General features: G+C 49.5%; 1 protein-coding gene across 2 annotated transcripts in view; it reads left to right on the top strand.

Moving 5' to 3' along the window:
* Nucleotides 1–5,692: 5,692 nt before the first annotated feature.
* Nucleotides 5,693–16,783, top strand: part of PRPF8 (pre-mRNA processing factor 8) — a 36,030-nt gene continuing 24,939 nt past the window's right edge. The window contains exons 1-24 of one of the 2 annotated variants that reach the window (XM_051824554.2): nt 5,693–5,777; nt 5,980–6,090; nt 6,595–6,763; nt 7,996–8,160; nt 8,251–8,469; nt 8,591–8,803; nt 8,922–9,047; nt 9,137–9,242; nt 10,777–10,967; nt 11,766–11,885; nt 11,975–12,164; nt 12,271–12,390; nt 12,497–12,631; nt 12,956–13,085; nt 13,389–13,585; nt 13,707–13,913; nt 14,040–14,203; nt 14,348–14,474; nt 14,589–14,781; nt 15,077–15,264; nt 15,421–15,659; nt 15,868–16,014; nt 16,199–16,409; nt 16,618–16,734. In XM_051824554.2, the coding sequence (XP_051680514.1) occupies nt 5,991–6,090; nt 6,595–6,763; nt 7,996–8,160; nt 8,251–8,469; nt 8,591–8,803; nt 8,922–9,047; nt 9,137–9,242; nt 10,777–10,967; nt 11,766–11,885; nt 11,975–12,164; nt 12,271–12,390; nt 12,497–12,631; nt 12,956–13,085; nt 13,389–13,585; nt 13,707–13,913; nt 14,040–14,203; nt 14,348–14,474; nt 14,589–14,781; nt 15,077–15,264; nt 15,421–15,659; nt 15,868–16,014; nt 16,199–16,409; nt 16,618–16,734 (3,774 nt within the window). In that variant the 5' untranslated portion in view covers nt 5,693–5,777; nt 5,980–5,990. Of the gene's footprint in view, nt 5,778–5,856; nt 6,091–6,594; nt 6,764–7,995; nt 8,161–8,250; nt 8,470–8,590; nt 8,804–8,921; nt 9,048–9,136; nt 9,243–10,776; nt 10,968–11,765; nt 11,886–11,974; nt 12,165–12,270; nt 12,391–12,496; nt 12,632–12,955; nt 13,086–13,388; nt 13,586–13,706; nt 13,914–14,039; nt 14,204–14,347; nt 14,475–14,588; nt 14,782–15,076; nt 15,265–15,420; nt 15,660–15,867; nt 16,015–16,198; nt 16,410–16,617; nt 16,735–16,783 lie in introns of those variants that run through there. The other variant, XM_070061183.1, reaches the window with a different exon arrangement.

The raw sequence follows: 16,783 nt of genomic DNA, 5'->3' as shown, positions 1-16,783 counted from the left end.
CTCTCTCTCTCTCTCTCTCTTTCTCTCTGCCTCTCCTAATCTCTCTGTGTAACTCCAACTTTCAAATAAATGAATAAATCTTTTTAAAAAGGATTTATTGACCGGTGCCGTGGCTCACTAGGCTAATCCTCCGCCTGCGGTGCTGGTACTCTGGGTTCTAGTCCCAGTTGGGGTGCCGGTTCTGTCCCGGTTGCTCCTCTTCCAGTCCAGCTCTCTGCTGTGGCCTGGGAGTACAGTGAAGGATGGCCCAAGTGCTTGGGTCCTGCACCCTCATGGGAGACCAGGGGCGCCTGGCTCCTGGCCTTGGATTGGCGCAGTGCGCCAGCCATAGCGGCCATTTGCGGGATGAACCAACAGAGGGAAGACCTTTCTCTCTGTCTCTCTCTCTCACTGTCTAACTCTGCCTGTCAAAAAAAAAAAAAAAAAAAAAGGATTTATTTATTTATCTGAAAGGCAGAATTACAGAGAGGCACAGGCAGAGGCAGATAGAGGTCTTCCATCTGTTGGTTCACTCCCCAAATGGCAAATGACTGCAATGGCCAGAGCTGGGCTGATCTGAAGCCAGAAGCCTGGAACTTCTTCTGGGCAACCCATGCAGATGCAGGGGCCTAAGGACTGGGACCATCTTTTACTTGCCATAGCAGAGAGCTGGATCAGAAGTGGTGTAGTCAGGACATGAAGGGGCACACATATAGGATACTGGCACTGCAGGCGGCAGCTTTGCTAGCTATGCCACAGCACCAGCCCCAAAGCTAAATCTTTTTTTTTTTAATACTTATTTTATTTATTTGAAAGACAGAGTTACAGAGAGGGGTAGAGACAGAGAGAGGTCCTCCATCCACTAGTTCACTTCCCAGATGGCCGCAATGGCAGGAGCTGTGCTGATTTGAAGCCAGGAGCCAGGAGCATCTTTCAGGTCTCCCACATGTATTTTTGGGCCCCAAGGACTTGGGCCATCTTCTACTGCTTTCCCAGGCCACAGCAGAGAGCTGGATTGGAAGAGGAGCACCAGGACTAGAACTGGTGCCCACATGGGATGGCGGTACCTCAGGCCAGGGCTTTAACCTGCTGCACCATAGCGCTGGCCCCCAAAACTAAATATTTTAAAATTTTTTGGGGGCTGATATTGTGGTATAGTGGATTTAACTGTTGCCTTGTGGCTCTGGCATGCTATATTAGTGCCAGTTCGAGTCCTGACTGCTTCACTTCCTATCCAGCTCCCTGCTAATGTGGCTGGGGAAGCAGGAAAAAAAGAGAGAGAGAGAGAGAGAGGAAGAGAGGAAGAGAGGAAGAGAGAAAGAGGAAGGAAGGAAGGAAGGAAGGAAGGAAGGAAGGAAGGAAGGAAGGAAGGAAATACATGGATCCCTGCACCCACGTGGGAGACCAGCAAGAAGCTCCTGGCTTCTGACTTTGGCCTGACCCAGCCCCAGCTGTTGCGGCCACTTGGGGATTGAACCAGTAAATAGACTATCTCTGTCTCTGTAAATTTATTTTTCAAATAAGATAAATAAATCTTCCAAAAATTTTTAAAAAGAGAGTGTTAAGGTTGGGTTGGGAAAGATCTATCTAAACATCTGGTATCCAAATGATTTTGAGCTTTTCAACAGCATATAGGAAACTAAAAGTCAATAGAACAATATCACCAAAAAACGGAGGGAAAGATATTTCAAACCAGAATCTGGCCAGACTGAATATGAAGGTTAAATAAAGATATTATCAGGCATGCAAAGTCTGAAACAAATGTATCATCCATGCACCCGTTCACTGAAAGCTACAAGAAGATACACTCCATCAAAATGAGGGAGGCGCTTTTTTTAAGTTTTATTTATTTATTTGAAAGTTAGAGTTATAGAGAGGGAGAGACACAGAGGTTTTCTATCTGCTGGTTCACTCCCCAGATGGCCACAATGGCTTGGGCTGGGCCTGGCCAAAGCTGGGAGCCAGGGGCTTCATCCAGGTCTCCCACATGGGAGTAGGGACCCATGTACTTGGATCACTTTCTGCTGCTTTCCCAGGCCATCATCAGGGAGCTGAATATGAAGTGGAACAGCCGGAACATGTGTGGCACCTATATGGGCTGCTGGTGTTACAGGCAGCTGCTTTACCTGCTATGCCATAAGGCCATCCCCAAAATGAGGGAGTTCAACAAGAAATACATAGAGACAGAAAACAGGAAATTCAACATGGACAAGAGGAAGGAACATCCCCGGGAGACAATAAAGAAGGACTTTGGGGGCCGGCACCGTGGTGTAGCAGGTAAAGCTGCAGCTACCTGCAGTACTGGCACTCCATATGAGCACTCGTTCAAGCCCCAGCTGCTTCACTTCCAATCCAGCTTTCTGCTATGGCCTGGGAAAGCAGTGGAAGATGGTCTAAGTCCTTGGGCACCTGCACCTGCATGGGAGACCAGGAAGAAGCTCTTACTAAGCAGAGAGGAAAACTGGAAGGCACTGCCGCAGCCCAGAAATCTCTGAGCAGGATGATTTGGGGGATGAAGGTGGAGTACACCTCCTCATGTATCTGAACATTTAGGAAGAGGAATAATAACTTGACAAGAATTAGGGGTGACTGGCAATGAGTCTATGGAGAGCTAAGGAAACATAGCTATTAACCATAGACCAAACAGTTGTTAGGGAAAGAAAGTGTGATCATAGTTTACTACGTGGATTACCTTCAAGTACATAGTACTATTTGCATGGAGAGACATAACAGTGAAGAGGCTACAGGTTGGCTCCTGGAGGCAGATACTTAAATTTATATCCTAGACTTATTAGCTATGTGATCTTGGACAAATTACTTAACTTCTCTGTGCCCCAGTAGCCTCTTATGCTCAATGAAATGACAGCAGGATTCTTGTAACAATTAAGTGGGGGCTGGCACTGTGGTGTAGCGGGTAGAGCCACTGCCTGCAGTGCCAGCATCCCATATGGGCACTGGTTCAAGTCCCAGCTGCTCCACTTCCAATCTAGCTCTCTGCTATGGCCTGAGAAAACAGTGGAGGATGGCCCAAGCCCTTGGGCCCCTGCATCCACGTGGGAGACCAGGAAAAATCTCTTGGCTCCTGGCTTCAGATTGGCACAGCTCCTGCTGTTGCAGCCAATTGGGGAGTGAACCAGCGCATGGCAGACCTGTCTCTCTCTCTCTGCCTCTCCTTCTCTCTGTGTAACTCTGACTCTCAAATAAATAAATCTTAAAAAAAAAAAGAATTAAGTGAATCAACATATGTAATGTGCTTAAAACCCTGTCTGACAGAGTAAATGAGCTATCACTGTGTGCATAATTCTGCAAAGTTTGATCATTACTACAAAAATTATAATATATAACATTATAATATAACTGGGTCGGGTAAAGAGGGTTGTGTATGATAGACTAGAGAAGGGATTGGAGCTCCATTGTCGACTGTGCATGGTGTGTAGGTAACGCCTAAAAACTACAAGTCAAGAAGCAGCAACATAGGTTTTCTGCTCAGAAATGATGTGCCAAATATAGACATGAATATATGGAAATTAATGAAAATATGGTCTGGAAATGAATGCCAAAATAATTAGCTAATATTGGGGATAGAAAAAATGGAAGGAAGCATAGGGCGCTCTTTTTTGTAACAACTCTTTGTAACAAGCTCTATAACACTATATAACTTTATAACAACTGAGTCTGAAAACAATTCTATAACTAGTTATTGAGTGCAGGTTTCCCTTTCTACAATGGGATCTCCCAGTGGGGTGAGCCTGGGTCTAGTGGGCTCTGCTCTGCAAGGTCAGGCACCCGGGGGCACACGTGAAGTCTTTGTAGAAAGGAATCTTTAAGGGCACGTGTGCTTTGGAAGGACATCCTGTTTTTAATGGGAGTGTAGACAAGAAAATCTCTGGTGTTCCTGCCTTTTGTATGATTCAAATCGATCTTCCTTCTCATCTCAATTTCTCTAAACCTTTTGCTCCACTTGATGTTCTCACCTTTTTCTTTTGTTTCTGCAAATTTTCAAATGAGTGCTCATTACCTGTTGCCGCCATTGATTCAAGACGAAGCCAGCTGTACACTTCCCTTCCCACTTTTCTTTTTAAAGATTTATTTACTTATTTGAAAGGAAGAAAGAGAGAGAGAGAGAGAGAGAGAGAGAGAGGGAGAGAGGGAGGGAGGGAGAGAGAGGTCTTCCATCCGCTGGTTCATTCCCCAAATGGTTTCCAACAGCTGGAGCTGCACCAATCCGAAGCCAGGAACCAGGAACTTCTTCCTGGTCTCCCATGCGGGTGCAGGGGCCCAAGAAGTTGGGCCATCTTCTGCTTTCCCAGGCCACTGCAGAGAGCTGGATCAGAAGTGGAGCAGCCAGGACTCGAACCAGTGCCCATATGGGATGCCCTCTCCCATATGGTGGCCCCCACACTGGTTTTCTAAAAATGCTCTTATAAGTCAGAAAATTCTTCCTGCCTAAGCTCATGGCCTTTCTCATTTTTCTGCAGCTCTTGCAGCTTCATAACACAGGAGATGACTTCCTTTTTTTTTTTTTTATCTTTTCTTTATTTTTTTTAAAGATTTATTTTTATTTGAAAGGCAGAGAGAGAGAGAGAGAGAGAGAGAGAGAGAGAGAGAGAGACAACGTTTTCCGTCTGCTGGCTGCAACTGCTGCAGTGCCAGCATCTCATATGGACACTCGTTTGAATCCCAGCTGCTCCACTTCTCATCCAGCTCCCTGCTGAATGCGCCTGGGAAAGCAGTAAGTAGAAGAGGGCCCAAGTGCTTGGGCTCCTGCAGCCCCATGGGAGACCCGGAAGAAGCTCCTTGCTCCTGGTTTTGAACTGGCCCAGTTCCTGCTGTTGCAGCTATTTGGGGAGTGAGCCAGCAGATGGAAGACCTCTCTGTCTCTCTCTCTCTCTCTGCCTTCTGTAACTCTGCCTTTCAAGTAAATAAATAAATCATTAAAAGAAAAAAAGAATTTAGGCTCCTATCCCACACCATACACAAAAATCAATCGAATATAAATCATAAACCTTTACGTAAGAGCTAGAACTATTAACATTTAAGAAGAAAACAGGAGAACTGGGAGAGACAGAGCCCCCATCTGCCAGACCACTCGTCAAATGCCTCAGCAACAGGGTGAGGCCAGGATGAAGCCAGGAACCCGGGACTCAGTCCAGGTCTCCAACGAGGGCGGCAGGGACCCCATTCCTCTTACACTGGCTGGCTCCCAGGGCCTCCATTGGCAGCAAGCTGGAGTTTGGAGCATCCAACTCTTAGATGCGGGACACTGGCGTCCTCCCGCCCCAGGCTGGGTCGTCTTCCTTCCTGCTACCTGTCACCTGCGCAAAGCTGTCTTTCTCTGCTATATCCTCAAGCCTCGTTACACAGTGGACCCTCTAACGATTAAATGAATGGCTGCATCGACAAAGGTCTCCATTTATGAGAAAAATCACAGAGGGTGCAATTCTGGCAGATTTATTAAAACTTGGACGGATTCGGTCTCTCCCGCCGCGACGCCAGCAGCTTAGACCGTAAATCCGCCCGACGCCCCGAGGCAGCCTCGCGATTAGGGAGGCGGGACTTGAACCTAGCCCGACCACACCCCTTCACGTTCGCATCCCTTCCGCCTATGGGCCCGCCTACTCCGGCTCAATGTCCACCTGTAATTGGTGAGCTCGTCAGTCTATCTGAGAAACTGAGCGCCCATTGGATCAACTGCTAGATGGGGTTGCGCACTTCCCGGCGTTAGGAACGCGGAGCGGACGTATGCTTGCCGCCATTGCTCTACTGCAAAAGCGGTTGTTCGTGTGAGGGGCTGTGGGGTGCGTGGCGGGCGTTCTGGGCCTGGCTGCGGGAGGCGTGGTGGTGTGGGGCTGAGCGGCCGGAGGGGCTGGGCCGGGCCGCGCTAGATGCAGCCTTAGCAAGGTGGCGGTACAGGCCGGGGTCTCCAGAAACGTTCCTGCTGCGCTTGTTGTGGGTCCGGGCCTTGTCGCTCATTAATTGTTGCATCCCGCTGCTGCTCAGAGTCTCCGGGCATGGCCGGAGTATTTCCTTACCGAGGGCCGGGTAACCCGGTGCCCGGCCCTCTAGCCCCGCTGCCGGATTACATGTCGGAGGAGAAGCTGCAGGAGAAAGGTGAGGAACGGGTGTGCGGCGGCGCGCGCTGGCCTGGAGACGGCTCGGGTTGCGAGCTTGCGTGTGTGGCCGGGGTGGAGTGTGCGCGTGCGCACCAGTGGGTTTGACATCCCCCCCCCTCCCATTTTGGCAGTTCGTTAGGTGTCAGTTCCCTTATGAGTGACACTTAGTATTTTTAAAAAATCGAATGAGGTAGTTTGCAGCGTCTGGATCAGCTGGCGCTGATCCGGTGGAATACAGTAGTAATGAAGACACGTCTGCCATTATGGGATTTGAATTGCAATGAGGGAGTTTGACAATAAAAGCCTCGAACACCTGTGACAAAAACATCAAGCAGTGTTAAATGTGGTGATGAAGATGGCAAGGGAGGCGCCCTTTCCCGCTGGGTGCCCTGCTGTCCCCAGACTTGTCTTCTCTAACAGGAGCTTACCCTAGGACAAGGGGGTGGGGTGTAATCAGGCTAAGAGTGTGCATTCAGCCCTTTAAACCGGGGTGCTTTTGTAGCCCGAAAATGGCAGCAGTTGCAGGCCAAGCGCTATGCAGAAAAGCGGAAGTTTGGATTTGTGGACGCTCAGAAGGAGGACATGCCCCCAGAACATGTCAGGAAGATCATCCGAGACCACGGGGACATGACCAACAGGAAGTTCCGCCATGACAAAAGGGTCTACTTGGGGTAAGGATTATCCTGAAATCATTTCGTTTGGAGTTTGGCCTTCTCTTCTCTCTACGGAGGTTGCTGTCCTGGAGAGATGCTCTGACATTTGGAGGTGGGAGTCCTCTTGGTTGACTCCATTTTGGTGGTTATGAGAGACAGGAGAACATTTCTAGGATTTACTGGTAATTTTCAGATATTCCAGTTAATGCACTTTAGTGCCCAGATTCCTCTTCCTGATCTGAGACTGGTGCTTTAATTTGTCGTTTTAAAAAAGATTTATTTATTTATTTAAAATGCAGAGCATCAGCTGGAGAGAGATTTTCCAGCTGGCTGCAACAGCTGGTGTTTGGTCCTCTCTCCAGGTCTCCTATGTGGGTGACAGTTCCCCATGTACCTGGGCCATCTTCCATTGCTTTCCCAGGATCGTTAGCAAGGAGCTGAGTTGGAAACAGCAGCCAGGAATTAAACTGGCACTCTGACATGAGCTGCCTGTAGCCAGTCTGCGGCTTACCCTCTTTGTGCCACAGCGCTGGCCCCTTAATTTGTCTTATTGGTGCTATTAAAAGGTGCTTCTTTTATTGAACGAGTTGAGGTCCAGAGTGGGACAGTCTGGCTGCCTGTAACTTCGCAGTGACCAGACTTGTTGTATTTGGGGTGGTTAACTCCTGAGTCCTCTGTCCTCATGTTTCTCTGTCCCTGAGCTGAGTGAATACAGATAGAAAAGTCACAGCTAATCTTTGTTCCATTTGAACACAAAGATGTTAACTGTGGAAGTTTCATTTATTTAAAAAATATTTTGATGTGTGTGGATTGTGCTAGGTGCCAGGGGTATAGCAGTGAACAGGTACTAATGATTCCTACTTTTCTGGAGCATTATAGTCTGGTGGTGTGGCCAACACGAGACTACCAGTTACAATAAAGTATGGTGAATATTTGATAGTTTGTGGGAAGGTAGAGAGAAGATAGGTTGTGAGGGAGCTTCAGAGCTGTCTGCAGAGGGGTAGCTGTTGATTTCAAGGGATTGATGCCCCTAAACTGGGGGACTGTGAAGTTGAGGAGGAAAAGAGGCACCTGGTGAAGTAGGAGAGGGAGAGGCAGGATTCCTGGTCGGGGGGGCTGTGTGCTGACGGGAGTCTAAACTGTCAGGGAAGATTGCCCGTGGAACACGATACTGAGGTAGCATGGTTCTCTACATAGGACAGGGAGCAGAATACCTTGTCGTTGCTAATGATCTCTTCCCAATGTGGCAGGGCCCTCAAGTACATGCCCCATGCTGTCCTCAAGCTCCTGGAGAACATGCCCATGCCTTGGGAGCAGATTCGGGATGTGCCTGTGCTGTACCACATCACTGGAGCCATTTCCTTCGTCAATGAAATTCCCTGGGTCATTGAGCCTGTCTACATCTCCCAGTGGGGGTAAGCGAGGCTGGCACACGGTGCGTGTGGTGATGCTGGTCGGGAGGCAGTGAGTAGAACTTGCTATACTGTGGTACTCTGGTCTGCCAGGTCAATGTGGATCATGATGCGTCGAGAAAAAAGAGACAGGAGGCATTTCAAGAGGATGCGTTTCCCCCCTTTTGATGACGAGGAGCCGCCGTTGGATTATGCTGACAACATTCTGGATGTTGAGCCACTGGAAGCTATTCAGCTAGAGCTGGACCCGGAAGAGGATGCGCCTGTGTTGGACTGGTTCTATGACCACCAGCCTTTGAGGGATAGTAGGAAGTGAGTGATGGTGGAGTTACCACTCCTGGGACAATTCTAGAAACACAGGAGTCCTAGGAGAACTGTAGTGGTCTAGTTTGGCCGGCTGTTTACTTGCTGTGGGCCTCTATCTTTTCCTTAGGTATGTGAACGGCTCAACCTACCAGCGCTGGCAGTTCACACTGCCCATGATGTCCACTCTCTACCGCCTGGCCAATCAGCTCCTCACAGACTTGGTGGATGACAACTATTTCTATCTGTTTGATTTGAAGGCCTTCTTTACCTCCAAGGCACTCAATATGGCCATTCCTGGAGGCCCCAAATTTGAACCTCTTGTTCGAGACATCAATCTACAGTAAGTCGGAGAGACTAGGGATACTAAGCATCTTGGGTTGAGTGAAATTTAATGTTGATCCTGAAGAGTAAATGTGACTTCCAGGCTGGTCTGCTCATCTTTGATTTCTGTGCCCTAGGGACGAGGACTGGAATGAGTTCAATGATATTAACAAGATCATCATCCGGCAGCCGATTCGCACTGAATACAAGATTGCTTTTCCCTATTTGTATAACAATCTTCCACATCATGTCCACCTCACCTGGTAAGAGCTGGGACACAGCTGGGAAGGAGAAAGCTGGTATTTAGGTTGGCACAGGCAGGAGAACTTTGGCTGACTTGCTGTCTTTTTAGGTATCACACTCCTAATGTTGTATTCATCAAAACGGAAGATCCTGATTTGCCAGCTTTCTACTTTGATCCTTTGATCAACCCAATCTCCCATAGACACTCGGTCAAGGTGAGAAGGGTTACCTGACTTCGGTTCTTCCCAGAGAAGTTTCCTGAGCTTGGGTGAATTGTGTGTTTTTTCTTTCTTGGGGGCGGGAGTGAATTGTTACTCAGTATATTCTCAGCTAGAGGAGCTGGCGTTGTGGTGCAGCAGGTTAAGCTACCACTTGGTGTGCCCCTTTATCCCATATTGAAGTGCCTGATTCTAGTTCCACCTACTCTTCTGATCCAGTTTCCTGTTAATCTGGGAGGCAGTGAATGGTGGGTGGCCTGTCACCCATGTGGGAGACCCACATAAAGTTCCTGGCCCCTGACTTCAGCCTGACCTAGGCCTGGCTGTTTTAGGCATTTGAGGATGGGAGATCTCTAACTCTCCCTCTCTGTCACTCTGCCTTTCAAATAAATAAATAAGTGTAAAAAAAGAAAAAAAAAACTCAAAAGAGGCATGCTCTCTATCATTGATCCTATTGAGCTATAAGCTAATTTGAGAACTCAACATTAAACTCAAAAAATCTTATTGATATAATCTTGGTTTCTCTGATTATCCATGTAGGTAGTCATTATTCTTTTGGGCTCTCTATATAATTCCAGTGTGTTTTTATTGTTGTAAATCTTCTTCGTGTGAGTGACATGCTGGTCCCTCATTCAAAGTGTACAGTTCAGTGGTGTCTAGTTTATTCTTAGAGTTGTACGTCTATCACCGCAGCCAGTCTTAGGACATTTTTATCACCCCAGGAAATGTTTCCTTTCCATTCCCCCCAACTCCCCTTGCCCTGGGCAACTACTCCTCTGTTTACTGAGTGTATAGATTTGCCTGTCCTGGACATTTCATATGCATTGACTCATAGGCAGTCGCCTTTGTATACTTGGCTCAGTGTTTTCAGTGTTGATCTGTATTCTATTGTGTTCTGATTATTTTTTTAAAGATTTATTTTATTTGAAAGAGTTACAGAGAGGCAGAGAGATCTTTCATTTTTTGGTTCACTCCCCAATTGGCCACAATGGCTGGAGCTGTGCCGATCTGAAGCCAGGAGCTTCTGGGTCTCCCATGTGGGTGCAGGGGCCTAAGCACTTGGGCCGTCTTCTGCTTTCCCAGGCAATAGCAGAGAGCTGGATCGGAAGTGGAGCAGCCTGGACTCGAACCAGCACCTGTATGGGATGCTAGCACTGCAGGTGGTGGCTTTACCTGCTATGTCACAGCGCCGGCCCCTCCATCGTGTTCTTAACCTGAACGGTTCTTCCCCAAGCCCACTTTTTGGAGCTTGGGCAGGAAGTGATTGCAGTATTTACCTCCTGTGGTGTTGGGCTCCTCTGGGAGACTTTTGGTGGTGAGCCAGTTGGGAGTGAGAAGTGTTGCTTGCCTGCTTGGCCTTGGCTTGTTCTCTGCTCCCTTGGCCCCTTTTGCTCTGGTCCTTTAGGACCTTTCTTGTCAGGCAGCCCAGTTTCCATGGCAGATGTGGCTACTGTGCCTCACCCCAGAGAGTTTCCCTTATCTCAAGTCTGTGCCCACTGTAGTGAGAGCTGAACTCCTGTTGTTTTTTCAGAGCCAGGAACCGTTGCCGGATGATGATGAAGAATTTGAGCTCCCAGAATTTGTGGAGCCCTTCCTGAAAGACACACCCCTCTACACAGACAATACAGCCAATGGCATTGCCCTGCTCTGGGCCCCGCGGCCCTTCAACCTACGCTCTGGTCGCACCCGCCGAGCCCTGGATATACCCCTTGTCAAGAACTGGTAAGGCTCTGTGTGGAGTGAGGGTGATGAGAGTGGATGTATGAGGGTACCTCAGAAAGTTTGTGTAAAGCCAGTGTTGTGGTGCAGTGGGTTAAGCTGTGGCCTGCAGTGCCACCATCCCATATGGGTGCCAATTTGAGTCCCAGCTGCTCCACTTCCTATCCAACTCTCAGTTGGGTACTGAACCAGCAGATGGAAGATCTCTTTCTCTCTGTCTCTCCCTGTGTCTGTCACCCTGCCTTTCAAATAAATTAAGTATCGGGAAAAAAAAGATTTGTGGAAAAATGGAATTTAGAAATATGCTTATTTTGGTGCATAAAAATGTTGATATCGGGGGCAGTGCTGTGGCTCAGCAGGTTAAAGCCCTAGCCTGCAGTGCTAGCATCCTGTGTGGGCCCTGGTTCAAGTCTGGCTGCTCCACTTCCAATCCAGTCCTTATTAATTCACCTGAGAAAGCAGCGGAAGATGACCCAAGTGTTTGGGCCCCTGCACTCCTGTGGAGAACCCAGAGGAAGCTCCTTGCTTCAGCCTGGCCCAGCCCTGGCTGTTGCGGCCATCTGGGGAGTGAACTAGCCAATGGAAGACACTCTTTCTCTGTCTCTACCTCTCTGTAATTGCCTTTCAAATGAAATTTTCTAAGACAAATGTTGATATTGATGCAAACGTAGATATTTTTCCATAAACTTTTTGATGACCCCCTCATATGGGAGAGAAGAATTCAGTTAGGTGGGCATATATAGCCTTTCCAAATGGCTGGCAGGAGAGGTGGAGCAGACTTGGGTGGGTTTGTTTTCCCAGGTATCGGGAGCACTGTCCTGCTGGGCAGCCTGTGAAAGTGCGGGTCTCCTACCAGAAGCTGCTGAAGTACTATGTCCTAAATGCCCTGAAGCATCGGCCCCCTAAGGCCCAAAAGAAGAGGTGAGTTTCCCATGGGTCCCTCCTGATTTCTACTCCAGAGATAATCAGTCGGCCAACTCTCACTCTCACTCCTTAATTCCCACTCCCAGGTATTTGTTCCGTTCCTTCAAAGCTACCAAATTCTTTCAGTCCACGAAACTGGACTGGGTGGAGGTGGGGCTACAGGTTTGCCGCCAGGGCTACAACATGCTCAACCTTCTCATCCACCGTAAAAACCTCAACTACCTGCACCTGGACTACAACTTCAACCTCAAACCTGTCAAGACGCTCACGACCAAGGTGCGTGCATTGGGCTTGAGGACTGCACTGCTCGTTTTGCCCTGGCCCTTTGGTAGGACATATTTTCAGGCCCCGTTGATGTTCTTTCTGTTCTTGGCATCCTTAGGAAAGAAAGAAATCTCGTTTTGGGAATGCTTTCCATTTGTGTCGAGAAGTTCTGCGTTTAACTAAGCTGGTTGTGGACAGTCATGTGCAGTATCGGTTGGGCAATGTGGATGCCTTCCAGGTGAGCCTTCGGTGTCCCTGACCCCTGCTCGGGTGGGGAGGCTGGGGAAGCCTGCGCTGACTGTGGAGCTGGCTTGAGCGCAGTCTAATGGGCAATCATGTTGCAGCTGGCAGATGGACTGCAGTACATATTTGCACATGTGGGGCAGCTGACAGGCATGTATCGCTACAAATACAAGCTGATGCGACAGATTCGCATGTGCAAGGACCTAAAGCATCTCATCTATTACCGCTTCAACACGGTGAGACCCTGTCCTTAGTGACGGACTGCTTCAGATCCTTCTTCATGTGTGCAGCTAGTGCACAGCCCTTCCCAGGGTCCTCTTTTGAGAGACTATGAGTGTGTCATTATTGCCCTCACCTGTGAATCTCAGTACTTCCTCTCCTGAAAACCTACCTTAAATCCCAAATCATCTTCAAAATCTCTCATGAACCCTGTATTTTAGATGTTTTTACCCCTCCACTGCCATGCGTGTGCCTCTCCTGCCCCACTTCTGCCCATATTTGTTTTGCCTGAATAAATGACTTGCTAACTTAATGTTCTTGTCTTCTACTTGGAATCGCAGGGCCCTGTGGGGAAGGGCCCTGGCTGTGGCTTCTGGGCTGCTGGCTGGCGGGTCTGGCTGTTTTTCATGCGAGGCATTACCCCTTTGCTGGAGCGATGGCTGGGCAACCTTCTGGCCCGACAGTTTGAAGGTGAGTGGTTTTGTCTGTGTCCTGCTTTAGGGGGTACTAGCGTGTGTTTCTTTCACATTCTTTGTCCTTGTGCGAGAAGCCCTTCCCACCTGCTTCCTGGCTTGCTTCTAAGTCACATTCTCATGAGTATTCTGAACTCTGATATTCTGCTTGTTGAGCTGTTCTCTAGGGCCTTGAGGCTATCATGCATTGATAGGAGTGGGAATTACTCTGTGGTAACTTGTCCTTTTTGCTTGTGTTGGGCATGTGGAAGCTTTCTTATTTAACTGATTTCCTCACTTTGGGGCACTCCTTTACTTCTAGGCCGACACTCAAAGGGGGTGGCAAAGACAGTAACAAAGCAACGGGTGGAGTCCCACTTCGACCTGGAGCTTCGGGCAGCGGTGATGCATGACATCCTGGACATGATGCCTGAGGGGATCAAGCAGAACAAGGCCCGGACAATCCTGCAGCACCTCAGTGAGGCCTGGCGCTGCTGGAAGGCCAACATTCCCTGGAAGGTGGGTGTCTTCACCCGCAAGGAGCTGGGCATATCTGTTTCATGGGGTTGAGATTTTTACTCCCAGGTGCCCTTGGGAGGCCCTCCTGCTCCCATTACTTGGTGCCTTTTGCACTTTTCAGGTGCCAGGGCTGCCAACACCCATAGAGAATATGATCCTTCGGTATGTGAAGGCCAAGGCTGACTGGTGGACCAACACTGCCCACTATAATCGAGAACGGATCCGCCGTGGGGCCACTGTGGACAAGACTGTGTGCAAAAAGAACTTGGGCCGCCTCACTCGACTCTACTTGAAGGCAGAACAGGAGCGGCAGCACAACTACCTGAAGGTGGGGCAGAGTCTGTAGGGCCGGGGGAGGGGGGAGAGTGGGAAGACAGATTGCCGAGCTGGGACCGTTCCCTGTCCTGTAGGGATTGGGCTACAGTGGGAGGTTAATTTCCTGTCTGCCTTGCAGGACGGGCCTTACATCACAGCAGAGGAAGCAGTAGCAGTGTATACCACCACCGTGCATTGGTTGGAAAGCCGGAGGTTCTCGCCCATCCCATTCCCCCCACTCTCCTACAAGCATGACACCAAGTTGCTCATCTTGGCCTTGGAGCGTCTCAAGGAAGCCTACAGGTGAGTGGGGTAGGTAGGTTCCTGCTGAGAGGGTGATGGAGGGGAACAGCTTCATTGGCAGTCCAAAGAAAGGATTGGCCTCACTGCTTTTTGGGTTTGATTTTTCTCTTGTTTCCCCACTCACCCTTCTTGTTGCTTTCTCAGTGTGAAGTCTCGATTAAATCAGTCTCAGAGGGAGGAGCTAGGTTTGATCGAGCAAGCCTATGACAACCCCCATGAGGCATTGTCCCGCATCAAGCGTCACCTCCTCACCCAGAGAGCCTTTAAGGAAGTGAGTGAGATGCCTCCCAAGTTTTGTTGTGGGCTGTGCTGCTCATCGTTGGCACCCCAGGGTGGCAGGTTGTCTGGGGGTGGATTGGTGTGAGCCAGCTTCCTTGTCCCACAGGTGGGCATTGAGTTCATGGATCTGTATAGCCACCTGGTGCCAGTGTATGACGTGGAGCCACTGGAGAAGATCACTGATGCCTACCTGGACCAGTACCTGTGGTACGAAGCTGACAAGCGCCGCCTCTTCCCACCCTGGATCAAACCTGCTGACACAGAACCACCTCCACTGCTTGTTTACAAGTGGTGCCAAGGTAAAACATCTGGGGTTTCTCCTGAGGAAGAGAGAGAGAGAGAGTGTGTGTGTGTGTGTGTGAGAGAGAGAGAGAGAGCTCTGTTTCAAAACACCATCTGAGCAAGGGTTTAGTCCACTGCTGCGTGGTAGTGAGGAAACTGAGCCGAGCTGACTGTCCTGCTGTCGTGGCAATCTAGATGAATGAATGGCGTGGTGGTGGGATTGGGTTGTAAGTTGTGGTGGTAGCTGCTTGGGTCAGCAGACCTGACGGGGAGTTTCTAACCTACTGGAAACTGGTCCTTCCTACTCCTCAGGCATCAATAACCTGCAGGACGTTTGGGAGACCAGTGAGGGCGAGTGCAACGTCATGCTGGAATCGCGCTTCGAGAAGATGTATGAGAAGATCGACTTGACACTGCTTAATAGGCTTCTGCGACTCATTGTGGACCACAACATAGCTGACTACATGACAGCTAAGAACAACGTTGTCATCAACTATAAGGTGTGTTGGGGGAGAGTGGCAAGGAAGTGTGTGCCCAGTGGGAGTCGTCTGGCCCACAGAGCTAGTATTTGCTGAGGGGAGAACAAAAGAGCCTGGATTTTGGATACGCTAGGACACAGTGACGGGCTGTTAAGTGTTGCGATTCTTTCTTTGCAGGACATGAACCATACAAATTCGTATGGAATCATCAGAGGCCTGCAGTTTGCCTCATTCATCGTGCAGTACTATGGCTTGGTCATGGATTTGCTTGTTTTGGGTTTGCACCGAGCCAGTGAGATGGCTGGGCCCCCTCAGATGCCAAATGACTTTCTCAGTTTCCAGGACATCGCCACTGAGGCTGCCCACCCCATCCGTCTCTTCTGCAGATACATTGATCGTATCCATATTTTCTTCAGGTGAGGGCTTGCCTGGATTCTTAGTCCCACAGAGCGCTGAGGCATGTGCCCTGCCTCTTGAAAGTAGCTGTTGTACCTTGGTTGACTTGGTGCTGGGTTGGGGTCTTAAAATAGACTGAAGTCTGGGATGGGGGTCTCTCCATGTGTGGAGCTGAAGGTCTCAGGGGGTCCCAGTGTTTGGAACTCAACAGTGTACTGCCTGGTGTAGGTTCACAGCAGACGAGGCTCGGGACCTGATCCAGCGTTACCTGACAGAGCACCCTGACCCTAACAATGAAAACATCGTTGGCTATAATAACAAGAAGTGCTGGCCTCGAGATGCCCGTATGCGTCTGATGAAGCATGATGTCAACTTGTGAGTCTTGCATTGGGACCGTGGGAGCCGGGAGGACAGCCTGAGGGACACACAGAGCAGTTGGAGGGTGTTGGTGAGGTGTCCTAGGTGGGAGGAATGTCACCTTGTGGAGGTATTATCTGTCTGGGCTTCTAAGGGAAGTTCTTCCAGCCAACTGAGGTGACCATGTGTTCCCCGCTGGCAGGGGTCGGGCAGTGTTCTGGGACATCAAGAACCGTCTGCCACGGTCAGTGACTACGGTGCAGTGGGAGAACAGCTTCGTGTCCGTGTACAGTAAGGACAACCCCAACCTGCTGTTCAACATGTGTGGCTTTGAGTGTCGCATCCTGCCTAAATGTCGCACCAGCTATGAGGAATTCACCCACAAGGACGGAGTCTGGAACCTACAGAATGAGGTACTGCATGGGAGGGGGCTAGGAGTGACATTGCATTGTCCCCTGAGTCTCCAGGGTAAATGGGGCTGAGGAACACAGGCCTAGCTTTTCATGATTAGTGCCGTGAGCCTTGCTTCATAGGTATGGGTGGGTAGGACTTAGGGGTCAGAGTAGGTCCTTGCTCCTCTGGCATTGCCAGAGAAAAGTTAACGTTGACCTTGTGATTTAGGTTACTAAGGAGCGGACAGCTCAGTGTTTCCTGCGGGTGGATGATGAGTCAATGCAGCGCTTCCACAACCGTGTGCGTCAAATCCTGATGGCCTCTGGCTCCACCACCTTCACCAAGGTATGTTCAAGTCCTCAGCCCAGCTCCCCTCGTGTCCTCTGCTGATCCT

This window comes from Oryctolagus cuniculus, chromosome 17 (genome assembly GCF_964237555.1).
Source record: "Oryctolagus cuniculus chromosome 17, mOryCun1.1, whole genome shotgun sequence".
Lineage (NCBI taxonomy): Eukaryota > Metazoa > Chordata > Mammalia > Lagomorpha > Leporidae > Oryctolagus > Oryctolagus cuniculus.
Note: the sequence above shows the minus strand (reverse complement) of the source record. Positions and strands in the feature narration are given on the sequence as shown.